This window comes from Zonotrichia albicollis, chromosome 1, assembly GCF_047830755.1.
Source record: "Zonotrichia albicollis isolate bZonAlb1 chromosome 1, bZonAlb1.hap1, whole genome shotgun sequence".
Taxonomy (NCBI): domain Eukaryota; kingdom Metazoa; phylum Chordata; class Aves; order Passeriformes; family Passerellidae; genus Zonotrichia; species Zonotrichia albicollis.
Genome location: NC_133819.1, coordinates 72,567,218 through 72,590,630, shown reverse-complemented (window position 1 = coordinate 72,590,630; position 23,413 = coordinate 72,567,218). Strand labels below are relative to the sequence as shown.

The following is a 23,413-nucleotide window of genomic DNA, read 5'->3' as shown; positions in this document are numbered from 1 at the left end:
AAAGAAAATACCCATTATAACTTTTTCCTGGCCACTACTCACTCCTGCTCCCAGTGATGGGGCTATTACAGCATTCATACCTTGATGGTGTTGGTTGGTGGTCCGAAAGACCAACAGTTTTACTGCTAAGGAAAGAAACTGCTCTGGGGTAAGTGTGAAGTCCACAGCTAGCAGACAACATGGTAAACTCACACTGATGTGGCAGACACCTGCCTATAAAACAGTAACAGCAGCAGAAGTAGGCACAAGTAAGTCCATGTGGGCTGGCAAGCAATGTAGCAGGAATTCTCATATTTCTGTATTACTTTTGCAGCAGTGGACTGCAAAAGCCCCAAGAGCTTCAGATGACTGATTATTTGAGTTTGCTCTGATATTCAAGCCCAACCAATTCTATGATCACACAAAAGTAGTCTTATTTAATACTGCCTTTTTTTCAGTGTAGAAAATTGTCTTATGCTCAAATAATTACCTTGACATAAGAAGATGGGCAAAGTTAACAAAAAAATAGTTCTAAGCACACAAGGATATGACTTTAAACACTTTTTTAGCAGGATTATTTTTTCACAGCCTTAAACTAAATCATTCCTTTAAGCAATTAGACACACACTGTAGAGAGTACAAGGGAGGCAGCAGGGTCATGCACACAGGAAGGGTGGAATGAAGAGGAAGTGGCAGCCTGCTGTTAGATCTATTCAGGACATCTCTTTTAATCACGCCTTAAAAAATTTTGTCAGTAGCTTAGAATTAGAAGACAAGCACGTTAATGTACTGCTACTCTTAAACTGAGCTTCCAGGAAGCAGCTTAAATTAGTGACTGCCAGGCTTCAGAATTGATACCATGCTGATGTGAATGGAGAAAGTTCACTCCCCTCTCAGTTACTGGCTATCTGTAGAGTTCAGGGGACAATATGGACTCAATTTACACTGTCCTACTTTCAGCAGCTTTCCTGCCAAGGGACACCAACCCAAGCTCATGCATTTCTGCACAGTGTAACTCTGCAAAGTTGGTTACTTTGAGGGCAGAAGGAAGGCAGTACTCAAGCCACCACAATTGTTGTTCTTGTTCTCTTCACAACACTGTATAGAGCAAAAGCCTGTAGATCTCTTGGAACTCAGAAAATTCCTCTGGCTGCCCTGAAGGGCTCGAGCCCCTGCCTGGGGGGCTCACAGACCTTGGCACAGAGCCCAAGACCTCTGTGCCTTTGATTTAGCCCTTGGAAAAAACAATTACCAATCTTTATATGAAAAATTACAAGTCAAGAGAGTTTAAGGAGAATAATAGTTAGTTGGTCACAGAGTGAAAAATAGATTTTTGGGGTTTTTAGAATGGGGGCTCAGGAGGCAAGATGGAGGAATCTGGACATGTCCGGTTTTTCTGCTTCTTCTTCTTGGCCTCCATCTTCTGAGTGATGTTGGCAATTTTGGATTGGTTTAAGGTAGAAACTCACTGTCTAACATAGGTGATAGGTATTGGGAAGTTATGGTAAGTAGCGTACACATAGCTTTTAGTATACAAAGATAACACCGCCCGAGGGCAGACAGTGTGCCTCTGCCTGACCTGCTGAACAGACCTTGGCAGGACAGGAGAAAGAATTTTATAGATAAGAAACAATAAACAACCTTGAGACCAAGAAATTAAGAGCTCTGACTCCTTCTTAGGAGACTTTCTAACGCATCTTGGGGTCACTCTGAGCAGCAGAGACTCTGAGCTAGGTCAGTGTAGCTTTGGGCTTACCGCAGGTAAGGGGCCCGGGCTGTACCATTGCTGTCCAGCTCATACAGAGAATCTGCTCGCAGACCGTCGGCAACAAAAAGCACGAGACGCTTCGCCGGAGGCGGCAGCGGAGTCTGCTGAGGAGTCATTCCATGGACCAGGGGAGAGCTGAAGTAGATGTCAAAAATGGACACCAAGAACACACAATGCACAAGGAGCCCCGCAAGAATGAAGACTGGTATATCCATGGCAGCGGCCGGCTGGCAAAGGCAAAGCACAACACTAAGAGAGAGAGTGAAAAATCAAGTTAGGCAGATGAGACTTTATCAGAATCAATATTTATTTCATTTGTTATGGAATGCAAGCAGCAACCACATACATCCCCCGAATAAAATCAATTCCTGCTTCCAATAAGCTTTTTTCCCCACAAGTCCTGGTCAGAGTCACTGCATGACTAATTCAGACTTTTGACAACCATTGTATCTCAGCAACTCATCTCTGGTGTTCGGCTTCAAAAAACCACTGAATCAAGGCAGTTTGTTCTGTGAGCTACATCTGCGACAGAAGACTCAGACAATGCAATGTCTCCATGAACATACTACCCTCTGCTGGCCGGCTGCACCACAGAGTTAAAGTCTGTTCAGGTAAATACAAGCCAGACAGCCAAGAGAAAGCCATCCTATAATAAACATCCATCCAGCACTGCTTTTTTTCCTCCAAGTTTGCCATCAAATCTGGGCTCATTATACCCTGCCTAGAAACCAAAACCTTCTTTTAAAAGAACAAAGATGCTGTGCTGAGCACAGAATGCTATTCCTCTTCTAAAACAAGTGGGAAAAGCACAAGAGCTGAAGAATTATGTTTCAGGAATTATTATATTCCCTTTTTGAGTGGTTTTTTTCCTTCCCTGTCATCCTATGATGTCATATTAGAGATAGAAATATGCTTAATAACACGTGCACTGGAAAACGTGCATGTTTGCCAAGCGTGCTGTGGGGTTCATGCAATGCCTCCTAAGTAAATATGTAATTATTTAGGTAAAGTAGGAAGTAAATATGAATATTAGCTGAGCTAAGTATGGGACCTGAGGCTGAATGTGGCTCAGTTCTGTCAAAAGATTATTAGTGCTGTCCAAGCTGCTTAGTTATTTAAATATTAGCTAATTATCCACCTTAGCCAAACATCACCTCCATTCCCCAATTAAGAAACAGATGCTCTTAACAGCCCGGAAGGTTCAGACTACCTATGTAAATACACACCCCTCTCCAAAAGAAACAGTTTATTTAAGAATTTAGTTAGAGCTTCTCAATGACAATATATTTATGAAGTTTATCTTGTTACTTTCAGACTTCCAGTAGCTAAACAGAAACAGGCAGCCACCATATGGTAAATCTACCACTCCTACCAAATAAGGATAAAAGGCTTCATTACCACATAACCTTAACTCTGAAAGGAGTTTTTTAAAACAAAAACATAAAAGGCCAGGAAAATGAGCGGAAAAAAAAGAAACACACTAAAAAAAGATTTGAAAGATAATACACAATATTACTTACTAACCTAAAGAAAATTCAGATCAGCATGCAACTTAAACATAACTGCAAATTCCACCCATTTTCCTTACTGAAACACAGATGCAACAACTCCAACTCTAATCTGAAACACTACTACAGCAATTTCTCATTTGAGATATTTGGAGAGAAAATTAAGTAAAAAATGGAGATAAAATACTCAAGCACTTCAAAGAGACATGTAGTAGTCACACTTTAATGAAAAAAAACTTTTTGTTAATCAGGAACTTACTTTTATGTCCACAAGTGAGATTCCAAGAGATTTGGAATATCTGTAAATATCAGTTTGTTTATTTTTTAAGTATTCAGGGTTCCTGCACCAATTTAAATATATGAAATCATAATCACAGAAATACCACTAAGTTCAGTGCCAGAGCTTATTTTATCCAATCAGTTCTATTTTCCACAGGGCTTTTACTTTTGATGCAGTTGTGCTTGATAAGAGAATATGAACGACTCATGCCTTAAACTGATGAGACTAAACACCCTACTAAAGAAAGCTGTTACTTCTACTTGTTGTATGCTCCTAGTGCTACACTTCCACAGCTTAACATATTCTAATGTTCTTCTAATTAAAGTATTAGTAACCTAATCTGTTTTCTGCACTGGCTAATTCTCTTTGCTTTTAACTCTCCCTAGCCCTGTCTTTGCAAACAGAAGAGTTCAATCAACACAATTCAAACGTAATGCTTAGACTATAGCATCTATAGAATTAGTGAGAAAAGAAAAAAAGGAAAAGAGTATTTCTTTTGCAACCACAGTTTGATTATGTTACACCAAACCATTTATCTGGGCCCAGCATATCCTACTGCTCAACATCATCACAAGGTTTCCAGACAGGCAGCTCCCAAAGCACCTGCTCCTGCCACATCCCTCCCTTCTGCCTCTACTTCAGCTGACCCTGCTCCTTGAATGCAGGACTTGGTGTCATCACTGAAACACAAGGTTGTGAACAATATTCCGTCCTCAAGCTTACAAATACTTTCCCACAGGTACAGAGGCTTTGGAAAGCTCTAATTGCACCCAGCTGAATGCAAATTTCTCTACAGAGCCTGGTGCTCGACTGTTCAAGACAGCTCGAAAGGCATGGAAACAATAAGGATAACAATTTCAATAACAACTTATTCCTCACAAGGAAAAAATAACCAGGATAAAAGGAAAAGCTGGATTAAGCACTAGCTTATAAGAAAAAGCAAAAGGCACAGCCTGATGAGAGAAGAACAGAAATGTTTAAGCATACACACTTTTGAGGCTGAGGAGCCATAGCTAAGTATTTATGACTAGTGCCAAAACATCTATGCCCTCAGGTGTCTGGCCATCCAAAATGCGGATAAACAAACCACTGCTTGAAAATACATCTTATATCTTTCTGTCAAGAAAACTTGAGCCAAAGACATCTCAATATTTTTGTGTCCTGTGATATTTTCTCAGGCAATCCCTTAGTGCAGTACCTTCCACAGTCTTTCTTCTCACAGGGCAAAATACAAGCTTTGCTCAAGTTGTGGCTGCATTACTCTCTTCTGTCACACCAAGAGGAAAGACACTGAGTCCTGTAGATAAGAGAAGCATGTTGCAACCTATTTGCCATGTGCCATTTCTTACTGCCCACCCAAACACATCGCTTGCCACAACAGAATCCTGGAATGCTAATGCAGTTCAGACAGCCAAGTCGCCTCCTCTATAGACTCAGCCCAACTAGTAAGCTATATATCAGGCTCTAATTTATATTCCTTTCTTTCTACATTTCCCCCCTTCTGTCACCATCTCCTAAACTATACAGAGCCAATAATGATACTGTCCATCCCCCAGTATGCCAGACCTTAAACTATTCCAATAAAATAGTTTTGTTCAAACAATTTGGAGACAAAATCACAAAGCTGATGTGGATTTTTAAAGATTCTTTTCAGATCCTGAACAGGAAAGTACTAAAGATCCACTAAGCTACCCACTGCCTGTTAAATGCAAGTTGTTCACATGGAGAAAGTAAAAAATGAGCAGTGCCAAGGTGATGCAGGGGGCTCCAGGAGACTTCAGAGCTTCTCACGTCTTTGGATGTTGCAGAGGAGCAGAGAAGAGAGTGGGAAGATGTACGGGTGAGATTGATCTGAGAGACAGCAAGGCAGAACCAGCAGACACCCTTCCTAAAGTCTAGGAGATTAAAGAAAGAAAAGCAGCAAGGACCTTTTGACTGCAATTAATTACTTTTCCAGAATCAAGTGATACATGCAGATTAGAGAAGGGTTTTTGGTGGTACTCTCCCCTCACTCTGAATTCTCAGTGAGAAGCTCCCAGCTGGTGACAAACAGGATGAAGAGACCCTTTCTTTCTTTGTATTCACACCTATCAAAACAATAAACAAAACCCCTGCTATTAGCCACAAGATCCTCTCCAGCAGCCACATCAGTGCAAAGACTAAAACACCCAGACTGTGATGGTGGTAGGGGAGCAAGACAGCTGCAATGAGCCACCCAAGACCAACTCTTCTTCTCATGAGCTTTTCCCTCTTTTCAAGTTCATCTGTAATTTGTTGCCAAGAATGTTTTTTTCTGAACTTTCTTTTGGATGCCATAGAAGCCACATCCACAGCACCAGGCTGGATCAGGTTCCTCAACAATTAACAGGAAGGCTGACATAATTAAATGCAGCACTCATTTTCCCCAAGTAATCTACATCTAAGTTGCATTGCCTCTGAAGTTATCATCTCTCAGCATTATTTATAAAGCAAAGAAAACCATACTTGTACTGCAACACAATATAGCTCTTCATACAAAATGTAACAATTCCCTTTTATATTTTTCTTTCTCTGAATATACAATGAAACACAAAATAGCGTGTTTCCTCCCATTGGCAGGAATATTTTCTTAAGGACAATGAAGTGTCAAAACAAGGAGCTCAAGGTACATTAGTAATTTCTTTCAGAGGGGGCCATGCTTCACTAATACCATCAAGTCTGTTGATAAAAATAAAGAAAATGCATTTTCCATAAGCATCAGTGGCCTTATCTTCTACAGAAAATATTAATAGACAAGAATGTCTGCTGTGCTTCTGGCTAATATATTTCAATTAAACAGTGTTGTGTTTTTTGTAATTTAACAGCCAAAGTTGTGACTGTACAGTTTGTCTACACATTAAAACATTATCCTTTTCTTAGGGCAGAGGAGCAAATGGAAGTTGGGTGGTCTGACAGTACTTTGCATGATATGTCAGCTCTAAAGGTGGTGGTTAGCAGTCCCTACCCTATTCTTTCACTAATTTAGATTTTTAAAGAGCTACACCAGTCAGGAAATGCACTCAAGTCATTCCTGCCGTCACAGCCCACACCTACTGACTGCACAAGGCTGTAATTTACACAAGAGCTGTACCTGCCAGTTCTGAGTAACTCTCATATCTTCGCTCACCACTTGAGCATAGGAAACCCCAAACCCTCATCTTGACTTCATCATGTATGAAGTAGGAAAATGATAAATTCCGTTTTCCTCCTCCCCAAATTTTCGTTTTCTTTCTCTATTGAAGTATAACATTCTCTGCCAGACAATGAAACTATAACTACAGTATTTCCACTTGCTCTGGCACTGAAGTGGCTTTTGTAATTCAAACCATCTGCTTAAAATTATTTTACATTCAACACCTTCACTGAGCATTTTAGAGATTATAATAACAAATGACAACTGTTTTAAATTTTAAATGTGGTTCAGTAAAGCACACCCAATCCTAAGGCAAAGAGCTCAAAGAATACTTCACTTTCTTTTAAACATCACTTGATAATCAAAATTATTCTGTCTGCCTAGAAAAGTCTCTCATGCCAGAATCTTTCAGGGAGAAATGTTCTCCTCTTATTGCAGGGGTTCCATACTGTTGTCTCCTATCACAAAAGCTCCATACCTTCTTGGTGTTTCTCATGGTCAGCTCCTCAGAGCACTGACCCTTTCTTCTTCACAAAGCAGCCACCCCACTCTTTTGTAGCACTCTTCTTCTCACTGGTTACAGCTGTGGCCTGTTAAAGTCAGGCCTGCTCCTAATCTTTGCTAACTGGCCCAGCTGAAACTCCTTAGGGGCAAGATTACTTTCTACACCTTCTTTATCTCCTTATATTCTATCCCCCTACAGAGAAATTTGACTATGGCCTGCAAAGCATCATTGAAACATCAAGTGCTCCAATACTTGAACACACTGCAAGGCAGTCACCCCAGTGTCAGCCTATGCAATTTTCTCTGAATTATCCTTAAACATGGGAAACTGGATCCACAATTTTCCCAGGAAAAAAGCCCATACCTGAGAACACTGACAATGGGACAGCAGTAATAAAGAGAACAAGAGCACTTCATTAAGAAACAATTACATTTTTGAGGCATGAAAGAGAAAACAAGAGCACCACCCTTTTGTACCATTTGTTAGCCAAGGGCAGGCAAAATATAGAGTAGAAATTTAGCATTACATTCACTCAGGATGCATGCAGCTGAAAATTCAGAAAACACAAAAAACAAAATCCAACAATGAGAAACCCTGTGTGATCTTGCTGTGAATTATTTCACTGGGTAACAGCATTTGGAAGATCTATGCAGGGTCTCAGGAGGTATCTGCAAATCCTCTTGCATATTTCTTGACTTCTAAGTCATTCAGCAATACCCTACCAGCAAGTCTTCTTCAAACATCACTGTGATACTGTATTTTTTCTTTTTCATCTCAATATGGACTGTTTAATTCTTTTTTGTACCACCAAAAGTAGTAGATTCCCTCAGATTTCTGCATTCTTGAATAAAACAAGAATGCTTTCCTCTCACTGTTTTTTTTCCTTAACCTGCTTGGAGATTTTGTAGACAGATTCTTCATATTAAAAGTTTTATATTCAATTGAAAATAACCTCAAGAAAGGGGCACTTTTGGGGAAAGAATATCAGCCTGACAGTGTCTAATAAAACACATCCTACCAGTTTTCACAGGTCAGGGTCAAGGGACAAGTGGCACTTAAGAGAAGACAAGCACAAGGAAGGCAGCTTGCCACAGCAATCTTCTGTCTTACTGGAGCCCTCCCTCATAAACCAAGGCTGAAGGCCCCCTGGGGTATTTTAAAAGCCATTTGCAATAAAAATACACAATAAAGCAGAAGTCCCAATACAAGCATGACAGTTCTGCCCTTTAACAACAAAGGGGCAAGGATCCTACAATAAATATTAACCTAACACACAGGGATGAGGATGAAAAAAAATAACTTTCAGCTACACTCTTGCAAAACTAGTTTGTGTTATAGATACACACAGAGGAAAAAAATACCCTTTAACAAAAAAAAACAAAAAAAACAACCAAACAAATAGTGCTTTATGTATGCTCTAGAGAAGCTAGTATGAATAACGAAGGTTTTAAAAAGTTGGCAGAAGTTGTTTTGCTTCTACTAAGTCACATTTGCTTACTGAGAGCAACCATTACAAATAAACAAGAATTATGTCATACAGCAACAAGCACATCTGTTGGATCTTACACATGAGCCTCTGAATGCAAATTTACCAAAAGCTTCAGTTTGAAGGAAAAAAAGAGACCACATCTTGCAAGCATAGAATAATACTTTGATAAGAAGCAGCCAAAGAATCAATTATTTGTAGTTTCCCACCTTTACAAAAGTTGGGGGTTTTTTTTGTGGGTTTTTTTTGTTTTGTTTTGTTTTTGGTTTTGTTTTTTTTTTTTTTTTTAGTGATAGACTTCAGAACTTTCTGGGTTCAAAAGTATTACTTAGTTATGCTAGCAAGTTGACCATATCGTGTAGCTGAACACTATTCAACCGGTCAGCATAATCTACATTTTTACCTTTACTTTGATCGTATCTCCATTCCAGAGTGTTTGTAAGTCCTTCTTTTCTGTTTCCAGCATTTCAATAGGAATCAATTTTGGAAAGCTTTGGTGCACGTCCCTGCACTTCATGGCATCCCATGCCTTTTGATGGCTTTCACTTTGGCAAAGTGAAGAGGCTTTCACTTTTTTTTTTTTTTTTCAGTATCCATGCCATGTCTCTCATATCTTCCCCATCAAAGTTGTGTCTTCCTCCTTGATTTTTTCCCCTGCTTTTGCAGCATCCGTGAGCTTGGGTTTGGCCTGTTCTGGTCCTTTGCGCTGCACCTCATTTCCTCCCAGACTCTTTTCTCGTTGTTCCGTGTCAGCCTTGTTTGGCTGGTAAATGTATTTTCTATACCTTTACCTGCCAGACAAGGCTGACACGGCCAGAGGCGAGCTAAGCTCCCCACGGAGAGCAAAAGCTCCTCTGAAGGAGGAAGGAGCAGGAGCGCGGGCACGGCTCGGAGCTCTCCCAGCGCCCGGCGCTCTCCAGGGTCCTGCACCGCGCCCGGCGCCACCGCACACAGAATCCCGGCACTTCCCAGCCCTCCTGGCCTGAAAGAACTGCAACAGTCAGGGTGAAAAGTGTAGAAAAAATGATAAAAAGGATGGGTTATGCCTCCTTTAAAAGAGCATCAAGTCATAACACAAGCACGCACAGTGTCACTCTAGTTTTTTAAGATTTTCCAAGTCTTCTGATGTTGACATTCTTGTAGTGAATTCTCTCACACACTTTCTGTAAATAACTCATTGTTTTTCATTCCTTTATGGAGGAGGAGAGAGTTGATAGACTGTTAGTTTGACCAGTGTCATTGCAGAGATGTCAATGTCACCTTCCAATCCACTGTCACTTTTGTAAAACTATAAATATTGGAGTCAGAGAATAAAACTTCCCTTTTTTCCCTTCACCTTGAGTAGTGGTGTGCTTGTGTTCTCTCGTGTCCTTCAGCAACATGCACAGTATTTGTGCAAGGATACTTTGAGGTGCAGTAAGAAATCTCTATGCAAAGGAATCACCTTCTCTTTAACTCTTCCACCAGCAGCCGTATTTGCAAGCTGTTCACAAAGGAAACATTTCCCTAAGCTCCCACAGGACTCAAAATGTCACTGAACTTATCAATTACTGCAGCCTGAAATACTGGCCTTCACTTTAGTACAAAGTTCTCTGTGCTCCTACATTGACCTCCACTAACCAAGTAGTTAACATTCATCAGCATTTATGATATATCAACTTGCAAACACCCTCTGCTGAAGCCCTGTGAGCTTGATTTGTTTTTATTACAAAGCCAAGCCACTTTTCATTTGTATAAGACATCTTTATTTTTCAGCTGCTGACTCAGTCTAATAATTAATGGAAACAGAAAATTATGTCTGTGAACAACCAGTGTTCTGCTTCTTTGCAATACAGGGAACTGCTGATTTAAAGTGAAAATTCCCCAGCAGTCTAACTCTTTCAGCAAATGACAGGAACAGAACTACTGAAGAGAAAAAAAGAGCTCAGAAGACAAACCAAAAACTGCTAGAAACCCACAAACCTGGAGAATACAGATGGGCAACAACTCCCCAGTTCTCATATTTGAGGTGATCTGGGTATCAGTTATTGTACCCTGCCACCTATAAAAACTTGCTTGCAACTAAAAACATATTTTCCAAAATACTTGGGACCAGCAAGGCAAATATATTTTATCAAGTCTTTTATACAATAACAGCTGTCATGGGGGTAGCAGTTAGCAGAACAAGAGGCTTTCACAGTTAGGAATACTCCAAGAAAAAACAAGCCATTACAGCTGCAGAGAGCTGCCCTGCCCTCCTGTGCTCCTGCCCACTTATTCCCAAGGCAAATCTCTTCCTTGGGCTGGCACAGCCAGGTGTACAACTGGATAGTTAAGCATTCTAGAGAATGAATTCAATTGAAAATAACCTCAAGAAAGGGAAAAAAAAGCAGGAAGAATAAAGATGACTTTGCTGTAGTTTAGTTCCCTGAATTCCCAAGACAAACCTCTCTGTTGGCAGCAGGACAGGATGCTATCTCCTCCCAACAAAAGACCTAACTCAGCATGCTCAAAGCACATCCTCAGACTCCTTCATTCTTTGAAGCCTGCATCCCACATTAGTTGTAGTCAGCAGGCCATATAAGGAAAAAAATGCTGCATTTTTTTGTCCAAAACTGTGCAAATACTAAATTGAAGAGGAATAACGTGAAGCAGACAGCAAAAGCACAGAGCACCTTCCCTTCCCCACCTCTCCTGTCCCTCATCACGGTCAGGCACCCATCTCAGAGCCTCTGCAACACCTTTCTGGGCAGCCTACAGCCCAATGTGCTCCCTCCTCCAGGCTACGAACAAGGCCCAAGTAATTCAATACTCAAGTGTTTGCAGTGTCTAAAAGGTCATGTCTTTGATTCACAGTTTATAAATCCTCACTCAACTGTAACAGCAATTTTTCCTTACATATTCATTCTCACAAAGCCATAAATATACACATAATAAAGCCTGAACAAGTTTTCTAAAATACTCCTTAGGCTCTTAGTGTGTTTGATGTCTTCTTTTGATGGTAGGTTTCCCAAATACCCAGTGTTCACAGTAACACTTCAAAACAGCAGTTTTGGAGGTAGAAAAACACAGCCAAACTTGAATCCAAAGGGATTTTGGGGAGGTGTTTTGTTTAATTCAGGTCTTCACCTGATATCATGGGTCATTATCACATTTTTGGTGACGATGAAAATATTCCCAAGTGCCCATTCACACTGCTGTACTACTTTACTTAAAATCCCAATTTAACAAACCCTTATAAAGTAGTTTTTTTTCTGGGCAAAGCTACATCTGAATGTAACACACAAGGAACCATGAACTACTGATAGTTACAGGCTGTTCTCATTAAAAAACATTCCCTTGAAACTGGAATGGACAGATACAATTTCAGAGACGTGGCAGAGGTCTTTAAGTACAAGCTACCAACATTATGCGTCTCAACATCTTCATTATGTGGCTCCCACAAAATATCAGATTTTCTTCAGATGGTTCTCCATTATTTTGTTCTCTGTGCCCTCATTGGGACCCCAATCAGATTAAAAAAGCTCCCCTATTTCCTTATAGCACCCACTTGAACACATTAATTCATCTACTTCAAGCATTCAGCACAGAAAAAAGCCCCAGTATGTACCTAATAGAATTAACTTACTTGAATGAAATTAACTTTGGCTGTGGGAGCTGAGACAGAAACCTCCTTAAAGCTTGGCTTAAACTGTGTGTTCAGTGGGTGAGAGAATGGCTGACACTGCACCAGGGTAGTGCAGAAAGAAAGAACACTTTACCCACCCATGACCCCACCAAACAACAGAGGGAACCTGAAACTGCTCATGTGTTTCAGTTCATTAAACTCTCAGGCATTATCTCAAGATTTAACACGCCTACCAAAATCAACACAGTAAAAACAAATTTTTTTCTACTAATTTTTCAGCTCAAGGATCATAAATTTACAAGTTCGTAAAACAAAACATGCATAGACTGAAAAAAATGTTTACACCACCCCTTCCAAAAAAAGACTCTTCAGATTTTTTTTTGTACAAGCCCATGTATTTTGGACTCTTAGCTTTCTGAGATGTATTTAGATATGTTGTTCTTCAGACACAGAACTCAAATCCTTTAAAAGTTAGGAGACAGCAACTCCACTAAGAGACAAAGCAGCTTGATGAACAATCTGCCTCTCTTAGAATGACTACTGAATAATTAACTCGCAGCTGTCTGCCTCACGTAGACCTATATAATGCTCCATTTCCAGAACTCATGCAGCTTTTTCTGCCTCGCCCATCCTCTGAGGCACTATCAGGTTTTATTCTCTGGTTTCTCAGAACAATACCCCTTTGGCACATAAACTCTTCTAAGCATATTGTTACAAGCACATTTTTCTACCTACACTCTTTATTCCTGGAATACACATTTCAGCGAAGACAGCTTTTTCCCAGCCATCCATCAATTCTTTTGGAGCAATCGGGTGACATCTGTAAATATTTAACTAACTTTCACAAACCCAAACAAACCTCTTCCAAAGCACGGAAACAATGGGACGCTTTTACATCGATTTTCAGCGTGGAAGAGTGAAAAAAGTTAGTCCTTACTGGCACGGAGAAGTGGGCAGAAATGAGTCTGGGAAGAGAAGGCAGAGGCGGGCGCTGCAGAGCCCCGGGATCGCCGCCAGAGGCCGCTGCAGGACCCGGCAGGAGGCAAAGCAGCGGAGCCGGCTTACATCCAACTCACTCTGAACGCGCTCTAACCCTCCAGAAAGGATGGAAAAAGCAGAAGGTTTCCTTAAAGGTTCTCAATTCCACCGGAGCAGCAACGCTAATATGTTTTTGTCCCCATTTTTGTTGTGGTCCCACTGGAATTTTGAAGCATTTTCAACACACTGCTATTTTACGTTACGCTACAACCAGTTCATGCTCTGCCACTTAGGCTCTTTTTAGTGGATCAACAACATAAAACAACACAGCAGTAATAAAATCCAAAGTTTATTACAGGACAGAAAGCTAAATGGAATATAAAATTTACAGAAGAGTTATGCAAATCCAAAACTCAAAAGCACAGTCTTTTATGGAGCACCACCACGTGAATGGAAGAGTTTGGAGTGAGTACTCTGGAGTGTTTTTAGATCTCCGTGTCGCTGCCAACCATTCCCATTATTCTATTACCAAGAGTTCAGCCCCAATATGCAGGTCCTAGTGGAGCTCCCATTGGTGGGAATGGAACAACATTTTCAAAGAAACCAAACAGAAACCAAAGCTGGCCCTGTTTTGAAGTTTCCAGTGAGCTGAACTTCCTTCAGTAGCACACACTTCCTGCTGCTGCATTCTGGCTGCCAGTGTTTTGCCAGGTAACACACAAAGTAACTACTTTGCATGGTGTTTTTAAAAGTGATAACTTCACACTTCCAGATGCACAGCTTCATGGACTCATAGAATTATTTAGGTTTGAAAAGACCTCAAAGGTCATTGACTCCAGCTGTTAACACAGCAGCGCCAAGCCCACTGCTAAAACACATTCCCAAGTGCCACATTCACAGGTCTTTTGAATATTTCTAGGGATGGAGATCCCACCATTTTCCTGGGCAGCCTGTTCCAATGCCTGATTGCCCTTTCAGTGAATAAATTTTTACTAATATTTATAGCAGGAGTCCTAGTAAAATATATGTATTGTATAAGTGGCCTTGCCCCAATCCTAGTTGTTCTAAATGGGCTGCAGCTGCGATGTCCTTAATTGGGCAGCAGTTGTGGCTCATGAAGCTAACTGGGATAAAAGGGGGTGGGCTGGCTGGTTAGGGGGAGCCTTGGAAGAGCAGGAACAATACTGCTGTGGAGAGCTGCATGTGAGAAAACCACCCAGAAGGTATGGGACTGTCCCTGATGTGGTAGATGATATGACAGCTGAGAGCTGTGGCAGCCTGAGAGCTGGGACTCTAGAAATATAATAACAATAAATATTCAATCTTATGTGTATTAGAAAAAAAATCAGCGGCACAAGCTGAAGTGATTTCTTTTCCTCCTATCACTTGTTAGCTGGGCAAGGGGGCCAACCTTCACCTTGCTACTGCCTCCTTTCAGGTGGCTGTAAAGAACAGGAAGGTGCTCCCCAAACTTCCTTTTCTCCAGGCTAAATGATCCAGCTCCCACAGCCATTCCCCATAAAACCTGTGCTCCAGACTCTTCTGGTCCACTGCCCTTCTCTGGACACATTCCAGCACCACAATATTCTTTTTGTAGTGAGGAGCCCACAAGTGGACACAGGATTCAAGGTGCAGCCTCACCAGTGCTGAGTAGAGGGACAGTGACTGCCCTGGTGTGATTGCTGATACAGGTCAGGATGTCATTGGCCTTCTTGGCCACCTGAGCACACTGCTGGCTCATCTTCAGGCAACTGTCCATCAGCACACCCAGGTCCTTTTCTGCTGGGCCAGCTTCCAGACACTTTTCCTGCATCCTGTAGCGCTGCCTGATGCAACAGATCCCTCGGCAGAGCCCTGTCATCCTCTGAGCCAATGGAAGCATCATTCCACTCCCTGTTCCCTTCATCTGGCTCAGGGCTGTACGTCATGAGGGCAACTGGCTTTGTCATTAAAGAGCAAGGAAAAGATGTTTTGTACCACAGCCTTTTCCTCATCCTTTACCACAGTTTCTCCTTACATCCCACAACAGGATAAACATTTTCCTTAGTTCTCCTTCTGCTGCTGATGTATCTGAAAATACATTTGGTTGTCTCTTACTCTTTTACAGCAATAGTCAGATTAAGTACTAGATGGGTTTTGGCCCCTCTAATTTTCTCTCAGCATAACCTTACAACATCCCTGTAGTCCCCCTGAGTTGCCTGAGCCTTCTTCCAGAGGTCATCACGTTATTATCCACCTGTATTTGTGCCCTCCCTAACACCTGATGCTGGGACACCACTCACACACCCACCGGGAACGCGGAGTTACGGAACCACCTTGGCTGGAAAAGGCCTCTGAGATGGTGACATCGAGTCCAACCCATGCCCGAACCCACGTCACCTAGACCATGGCACCGAGTGCTGCATCCAGCCTTTCCTTAAACACCTGCAGGAACAGTGACTCCACCACCTCCTTTGGCAGTCCAAGGTCCATCCCCGGGGCCCTCGCTGGGCGCTGCGTTCCCCGGGGAGCCCTACCCTGGCCCAGCCAACGCAACCCGCCGAGGGTCCGAGCCCCCAGCCCGGGGCCAAGCCGAGTCCCGCATCCCTCCCGTCCCAGCAGCGCCCTGAGCCCACATGAGCTGGGCGGCCGCCGTGGAGGCTGCGGAGCGAACCAAGCTTTGCGGAAGCGGGGAGGCGCAGTCCGTGCCCACCCCATTCCCCGTGCCCCAGGATCGGCCGCCCCTGTCCCGGTCCCTCAAGATTAGCCGCCCCCATTCCCCGTGCCCCAGGATCGGCCGCCCCCTCCCCGAGGGAAGCGCGCGGCGCCCACGCGCCAGAACTCACTCCTCCTCCCCCGCCGCGATCCACTTCCGCTTCCGCCCTCCACCGCTCCCGGCCCCGCCCCGGGCCGCGCCCCGCCGCGGGCACACACCGAAGCCCCGCCCCCTGATTGTGGCCTCCCTCTCCTCGGGACCCGCCCTGCTCGGAGGGGGCGGGCGCGAGGCCCGGAGGGGGCGGGGCCGCACGCCGGGGCACGGCTCGCGGTTGGCCGCGGGAAGTCTCGCGCGAGCGGGGATCCGGAAGCGGCAGCAGGGCGGGTGGGAGGCCGCCGAGGAGGCGGCGGCGGGGAGTCGCTGTGGCCGCAGGTGGCGGCAGCGCCCGCGGTAGCAGCGGCGTCGTCAACATCATCGGCACCATCGACAAGGGCCTGGCAGCGGCTCGGGCCCCGGCCCCGCCAGGAGGGGGGTTCTGCGGCGGCGTCTCCGCTCAGGCTTTGCCGCGGTAGCGCCCCGGTAGCGGTCGCGCCGCGGCGGGCTGTAAGATGGCGGCGGCGGCGGCCGGCGGGGGCGGCAGTGTGAACCCCTTCCTCAGCGACTCGGAGGAGGACGAGCCCGAGGAGCCCCGGCCCGGCGGCGGCAGCAGCAGCAGCACCGAGCCGGGCGGGCCGGCGTACCCGCAGCAGCAGCCGGAGCCGGCGGCGGGGAGCCCCGAGGAGCTGCCGGGTCTGCGAGCGGCGGCGCCGGGCGATGCTGCCGCGGGGGCCGGGGAGCTGCCGCGGGTGCCGATGGACGCGATAGCGGCGCAGCTGCTGCGGGACCAGTTCCTGCTGACGGCGCTGGAGCTGCACACGGAGCTGCTGGAGAGCGGCCGGGAGCTTCCCCGGCTCCGCGATTTCTTCTCCAACCCGGGCAACTTCGAGCGGCAGAGCGGCACGCCGCCCGCCGGCGGGGCCCTGGGCAGCCTGGGCGGCAGCAGCGGGCTCGGGGGAGCCGGCGGCAGGGAGCCCGGGGCCGGGCAGCTCAGTAAGTGACCCTGGCTCGGGGCCGGGGGCTCCGGGAGGCGGGGACAGCCGCCGGTGGGTGCACGGGGCTGGGCGGGGTTGGCTCTCGGTGTCGCTGGGCGGCCGGGAAAAGCGCTTGGCATCGCTCCTCCAGTCGTTCCTTGTTCTCCGCAACCTGTGCGGGACTGGCGGAGGCTGTAGGAGCGGTGCAGAGGGGCTGAGGAGGTGCGCTGCCAGATCCGGTGTTACCCTGGTGCCACAGGCGTAGTTTCATCGAGCTTCGGTGTCCCTGTGAGCGTCACGGGTATTTGCCAAATGTGGGAGAAATGATTTCCAGCAGCGTCTTTAGTGCTCACTGCCAAGAGATAAGTCGTACGGTGCTGGGAGAAAGAATGGGGTGTTAAGCCGTGAGTGCCACATGTCAAGTCTAAAACCTGTCAGAATTGGGGTATAAGGAGCCAGGGTGTTACTTCTGGTGCTGCAACTAAAGACAGGTCTGAGTTTCGCAGCTCTTGCGCAACTAGTATAATGCTTCCTATAATTAACACTTCCATGTTTACCAAGTGTCTGCAGTCTTTGGCTAGCCAAGGAGATGGGGAACTCAGTAAATATACTTAGTTGGTAAAAGTTTAGAGACCAAAAGGAGTGCAGGTGTTTGGACAGTTGTCACACAGCTGGCCTTAACAGCTTTTGTGTTTTAAAAGTAGCACGCATGGCTTAGGATGAAATCACCTCAGTGTCTTGTCAGTGTTGCTGTCCGGACACACCGAGTTCTAAAAGGAGATAGATAGCCTGTGGAGGTGGCTTTGGGAAAGAGGAGCTGACCAGCCACCTGAGTTTGAGGACTTAATGAACTCGTGGGAAGGCATTGAAAGGAATTGTGGGTAGCAGACAGGTGAAAGACATAATTATGTGTTTACCAAGATACCTAAAGGCATTTTGTGAATAGTTCTATATTTTCGTTTCTTTTAAGAGTTTCTGATGCTGGAAAGACACAAAGTTACACTTTAAATTTGGAAATAACTAATAGCATCTGCATGGCTGGGATAGTAGACATCTGAACTTCAACTTGTTAGTGCATTTGAAGGTCTTTTAAAAAATGTATGGCTTCTTTTAAAATTCCTGCTGTGTTGTTTATGTTCTGTTTGTCTTGTTTGTGAATTATTAGAATTTCATTCTTCTCTTTGTCCAGTTGAGAGCTTCAGTATGGTCTTCTTCGTGATATGATTAGTGAACATTGGAAAACCTTGTGCTTCAGGGCTTTGAACTGATAAAAATTTCTGTTTCATCCCCAAGCTGCTTCCTTGGGGATTCCAGTCAATTAATCTGATTGATTAAATATTCTCTTTTCTTTGTTAACATAGTACATTGTTTCCAGTTATTGACACTGCACATACTCCAGAATTAGAAAAGCAGCGGCCTGTGTAGCTGTGTTGTTATGCATGGAAAAAAAAAGACCTAAGACCTCTTGCAGTCTTAGAGCAATGTGCACTTATGTAAGAACATCTTCATTATTATTTTGCTGACTTGCTAATTGATAGGTGCCTGTGGGATGTCCCTATTAAAAAAAGGAGGGAGGAGGCTGTAGCAGTGGGGAGAGAGAGAAGGGGGGGGACTAACACTTAATTTGGACAAGTTTAATAATACTGAAGTGCTGAAATTAAATATCATGCTAGACCTTATGCTAAAGGTGTTTCTTGAAGTCTGATATCTGCAATAAGTTAGAGTGCATTTCAAAGGAATTTTTTTGTCTCAACTGTGATTCAAAAGGCACTTCACATTAAGTGACATTGAAAGGTGACAGATGCAGGACAATGAAAAAATATTTTTATATAGCTCAAGTAGCTTTTTTAACTTAGTGCCATCAGATTTGCTTGCAGTCTGAAGTCTGGCATTGAGCTGGCAATTGTGACAGTGCTGTTCAGACTGAATCTGACTGAACAAGAGCTGATAGTCTTGTGCCTCTGTAGTTATGTCATTTTCCAAGTGCTATAATGTAGATTGCAGAAGACTCTGATGGGCTGAAAATCATGGTCTTTGGAAGAGTTCCCTCACTTTTTTCCTGAGCATCTGGTATTACTTCATTTAGGTAGGTGGCTGAGCTGTAGTTCAGATCCAAGAATAAGTCTGAACAGTTTCCTAAGTTAGTCAAAATGTCCAGTTTTGTTGAGAGATCCAGTCTCTTGTACCTGTCTTTATAAGAGAGTTGTGTATGTACCTTCTCTTGCTTTAACATGCCCAAAGGTATTTGAGAATGAACTACTAGTTTTCTTAATAGAGACGATGGATGTAGAAAGTAGTGCAGGTTGGCATGATTGCCATTTCAAGGTCATGTGAATTTTATGCTTCAGTGAAAAAAATTCATAACATCATTAAAAAAATTATTTCTGTTTATTTCTGAAGTCAGAATTTGTTCTCAGTGCTTTGTAGCTGCTCCTCCCAGCCCCCAAGTTAGATTAATTTCTCTGGCTTTATTCTGACATTTTTCATAATTGGAGTGGATGCAGAAAGAGTATGACTGGCAATTCTTATTGAATGTGAAGTATGTTTGGAATGCTGCCTGAGGATTTCCACTGAGCAATAGGAAGCTTTCGTACTTTACGTGCTGTACAGAATGGGAGAATTTCAGTACAAGTGTTCATTGCCTAAAAGGACTCTGAGAAGTGCCAGTCTAAACTCTGAGTGCGTGCTGCCATTTATTTTGGTGTGGTTTTATTTCTTCATCTTGAAAGATTGTTACAAAAAGATTTTGCTCAAATGTCATTGGATTTAAACAAGCAGCATCATGTGGTCAGCGAGTGACTTAGAAGCTGTTTTGTCTTTGAACCATGCTTCAGAGCTCTTGGTTGCAACAGCAAATGACAGTCAGATGACTGGGATTTCTTAGTTCTTTGCAAAAACACCCTTCCTTTTTCCAGCAGCAGCAACATCACATCTACAAACTGAGTTTAAGATATATTGTAATGAAAAATGTGGAAATGTTTCATGTGTCTAGCAACTTTGCTTTTCTAGTTTGAAGCACGTGAAGGAGATGACACTGTTCCTTTAGATGCCCAGGACTATGTACAGTCATCCCTCATGTCCTGTTATCTCAGCCAGATGTTTCCAAACTTCTGAGAGCTTCTTCCACTGGTTTCAATAGCAGTAGTTTAATATCTGCTAGAGCACTGGGTACTGCTTTTCTAATGCTACTCATGTGGGCAGTATGGTTTGGTAATCCCTTCTTACGGTATTCCTGATCTTTTGCAAGGCTTTAGTCAGCACCTATACATTAATTATTAATTTTATCCCTATCATTTTTGCATAAGAAGATATAGTACCAATTGAGAAACTCAATTTAGAAACTGAGTGTCTCGAAATTTAGAAATAAAACTGTGGCTCAAATGTCTCATCTGTGTTCCTGGACCACAAATGTGTTTATTATACCCATGACTGTAATTCAAGCTTGTGCATAGTGGGTGAAGAAAACTTCTTTTTAATGGGATTGATATGATGCCCTTTGGTTGCTATGTTTGATTAATGCCCTTTCCTGAAGGAATGCAGCTTACATTGGTAGGACTAATGTTAGTCTTAAAATTCGCTATTTATTTTTTTCTTTATTGCTACGCAAGTGCAACATTCCCAAAATTTGAAATAGCTTTAATGAAAATCATAAGGGGTTTGAGCACTTACATTGCAGTTGTGATTTTCAGGAGATAATTTTTTTCTAGTTATTGCCATAATAAAATTTTTGATAGCTTTCTGGGGTTTTGATTCCAGTTACATGAAACTAATCCATGAGTACAAAGATATAAAGTATTGCTGCTGCTTCTTCATAGTAAGCTCAAGGATTTGTTTATGATTTGGGGTGTTTGATTTTTCTTTGGGAGCTTTTTTTGGGGGTGGTATGGAATATTGTAATTCATTGCTCCTTTTGCTTGTAGCCTCTGAAATTCAGATGGATCCTACTGAAAAAAGCCAAGTGGGAAGAGTATCCTTTGTGAGAGGGGGTGTCTTGGTAACAGCTCTTCTCAGTCCTGAATCACAAACGTTGTAATTTTGTGTGGAGCATTGCCATGACCCACCGGTGTTTCAACTGAGTTTTGTTCTGAGTGAAAATATAGGAGAGCAGGGCTACTTCCAAACAGTTCATTATACCTCAGTTTAAATAGCAGTCTAAATAAAACAGGAAATTGAGAAGATGGCAATAATTTTTGTTCTAATGACTACTTCTTAGGTGTTTTGGTGTTGTCAGCTGAAGTCTTTGGCTTGTTAATATGTGAAAGGAAGCAAAAATACCTAGTCCTGTTGGCAGGATCTGCAGATAATGGGAAGTAGACTGGCAACTTGTGAGTAAGAGTGGTTTTACTGCCTGATTTGGAATACATGCTCCCTTGAGAAAGGATGGAATGGAAAGGTGCAGATAAATAGGCAATCAAAGCTGCTGCTCATCAACAGAGGGGAAAGGCTGATTGCTGTCACTTTTAATGAAGAGCAGAAAACATTTGAAAGAGTTGAGGCTTGTATGTAATGCTGAAAGAAAAGGAAGCAGAGTTCACTTGAAACCTGGCAGAAAAGAGCAATGCCTGGTGGAAACCTGAGAGGTTGGATAGTGCTCTGATGCTGGCTTTACCAGTAGAGAAGCCAGGTGAACTTTTCCTGTTGTGACTTCTTTAAACCCACTCCATTTTACTGACACTGGTGTTTCTGACAGGTTTTCAGTAACATGCACTTACAAGCTGCTTATGTTAAGGCTTTTGCAACTATTGGAAGTGTCAAATGACTAAAACTGGGTGTGCTGGAAGCTGTCCCTGATGGATGAGTCTAAGCTTTGGGTGATGTAATGGTAGATTGTTCAGGAGACAGGTTAGTCCCCATAAGTATGGAACTACACAAAGAAGTAACAAGATAAGGTAGCCTGATAAGCGTGACAGTTATGGACAGAGGAGGAGAGAGTAGAAGCCTCTCTTACTAGGCAGGTCAAATCAAGTAATCCACTGAGTAGCAAGTGATTGTGATGACCATGTTGTATTTTCCCATATCCTAACTTAGTGCATGTTGTGGTTCTTTTAGGATCCTCAGAGCTATGACATGGGGAATTTAATTACTTTTGTCCTGGCTTCTGTTCTGTTCCTGTGCTAGAGTTCCTGTTACTTTTTGATGCTGGGGAAAGCAGAAGTAAACCTCTCTATATATGCACTGTAGCTAGTTCAGTTATGTGTGTGTTTAACCATCCTGTGGCTGAAAGCTTCAGCAAAACAAGCTGGATTTGTGCTGAAGCAGCACACCATCCTTCTGATGGTTTTGCTGTTAGGGAAAGAAGAGATTGGCTTTTGGTAGGTGGAAAAAAGGAAATTAGAATGTTGAGCTAGAGCTTTGCATTTCAGAACCAACCACTGGCAACTTTTCTGAGTTCTCCCATATGTAATTTCAATTCTGTGTAAGTTATACCAGATTTCCTGTAGCTTTTTTTCCCTCTGAGAATTGCCTTTTTCTAAACTGAAGATGTGACTCATAAACTCTGTCCAGCTGAGAGAAAGCTTGCTGAAAATTTTACATGAGCTTAATTTCTGATAAAAAAGTTTGTCTAGTATTTGAAAGCAAGTTATTATCAAGTAGATATTGAAATCAGCTATGTTGGAAGCTGATCTGTGTGCAGTCTATCTCTGTTAATTGAAAATTTATACATACTGGACTTCTGTGTTCTGTAACACAGAATTAATGAAAATATGGGAAAACATCTTTTCCAGGACGGTCTTACACTTGCCAACTAAATTAAGATTTTTTTACAACATCTGAGTTAGGTAACTTGTATCTGTGGATCTCTTTAAAATATAGCATGAGGAATCTTATTTTTTTTTTTAATGAGAAGTCCTGAAACCTTATACTGCTGTTCCTTTAGATGCTGGGTTCTATCTGACAACTCCTTGTCTTCAAGGCGTTACTTGTATTTGGATTTCTAGCGTATTGTAAAGTTTTGAGAAACTGAGCTGACATCTCCTCTAGCACAGGCTAAAACATTGAGTAATTCAATGAAGTTTGTAGGCCTTATGTATTTATTTATGATGTGAATGCCTGAGACATGCTACTAAGTATACTGAGTGTGTTGGACAAATAGTTTAAAAAAACTAATTAATTTTTTTTTAAGACAGACCAAGTTGAGAAAGCTTTTAAGAAATAGTGAACCTTTTCTTCCAGTGTGCTGTAGGATAGAGGCAATTTTCTTCCTCCCTTCCTGCAATATAACTTTGCATGATAGTGATGCAGCTGATTACTTTGTTGTTGAATTGAAGGAAATACTGTTACGTAAAAAGTCACAGAACAAGAATTTTGTATTTATATAACAAGTACATTTTTGTCTTGTTTGATGTTAGAGGAGAAAGAAAGCTATGAGCTGTTTTGTCATTTGA

At 43.0% G+C, this 23,413-nt stretch overlaps 2 protein-coding genes across 5 annotated transcripts in view; one reads left to right on the top strand and one right to left on the bottom strand.

The window, feature by feature from the left end:
• The window catches only part of PIGN (phosphatidylinositol glycan anchor biosynthesis class N), a 99,474-nt gene extending 83,293 nt beyond the window's left edge, over positions 1-16,181 (bottom strand). Inside the window, exons 1-2 of one of the 2 annotated variants that reach the window (XM_074545006.1) lie at positions 16,088-16,181; positions 1,736-1,996 (exon numbers count right to left, since the gene is read on the bottom strand). In XM_074545006.1, the coding sequence (XP_074401107.1) occupies positions 1,736-1,962 (227 nt within the window). In that variant the 5' untranslated portion in view covers positions 1,963-1,996; positions 16,088-16,181. Of the gene's footprint in view, positions 1-1,735; positions 1,997-4,733; positions 4,755-16,087 lie in introns of those variants that run through there. The other variant, XM_074545007.1, reaches the window with a different exon arrangement.
• A 131-nt stretch (positions 16,182-16,312) lies between these two features.
• RELCH (RAB11 binding and LisH domain, coiled-coil and HEAT repeat containing) overlaps positions 16,313-23,413 on the top strand; it is a 76,932-nt gene continuing 69,831 nt past the window's right edge. For 2 of the 3 annotated variants that reach the window (XM_074544997.1, XM_074544991.1), the window contains exon 1: positions 16,314-17,046. In XM_074544997.1, the coding sequence (XP_074401098.1) occupies positions 16,566-17,046 (481 nt within the window). In that variant the 5' untranslated portion in view covers positions 16,314-16,565. Of the gene's footprint in view, positions 17,047-23,413 lie in introns of all 3 variants that reach the window. The other variant, XM_074545000.1, reaches the window with a different exon arrangement.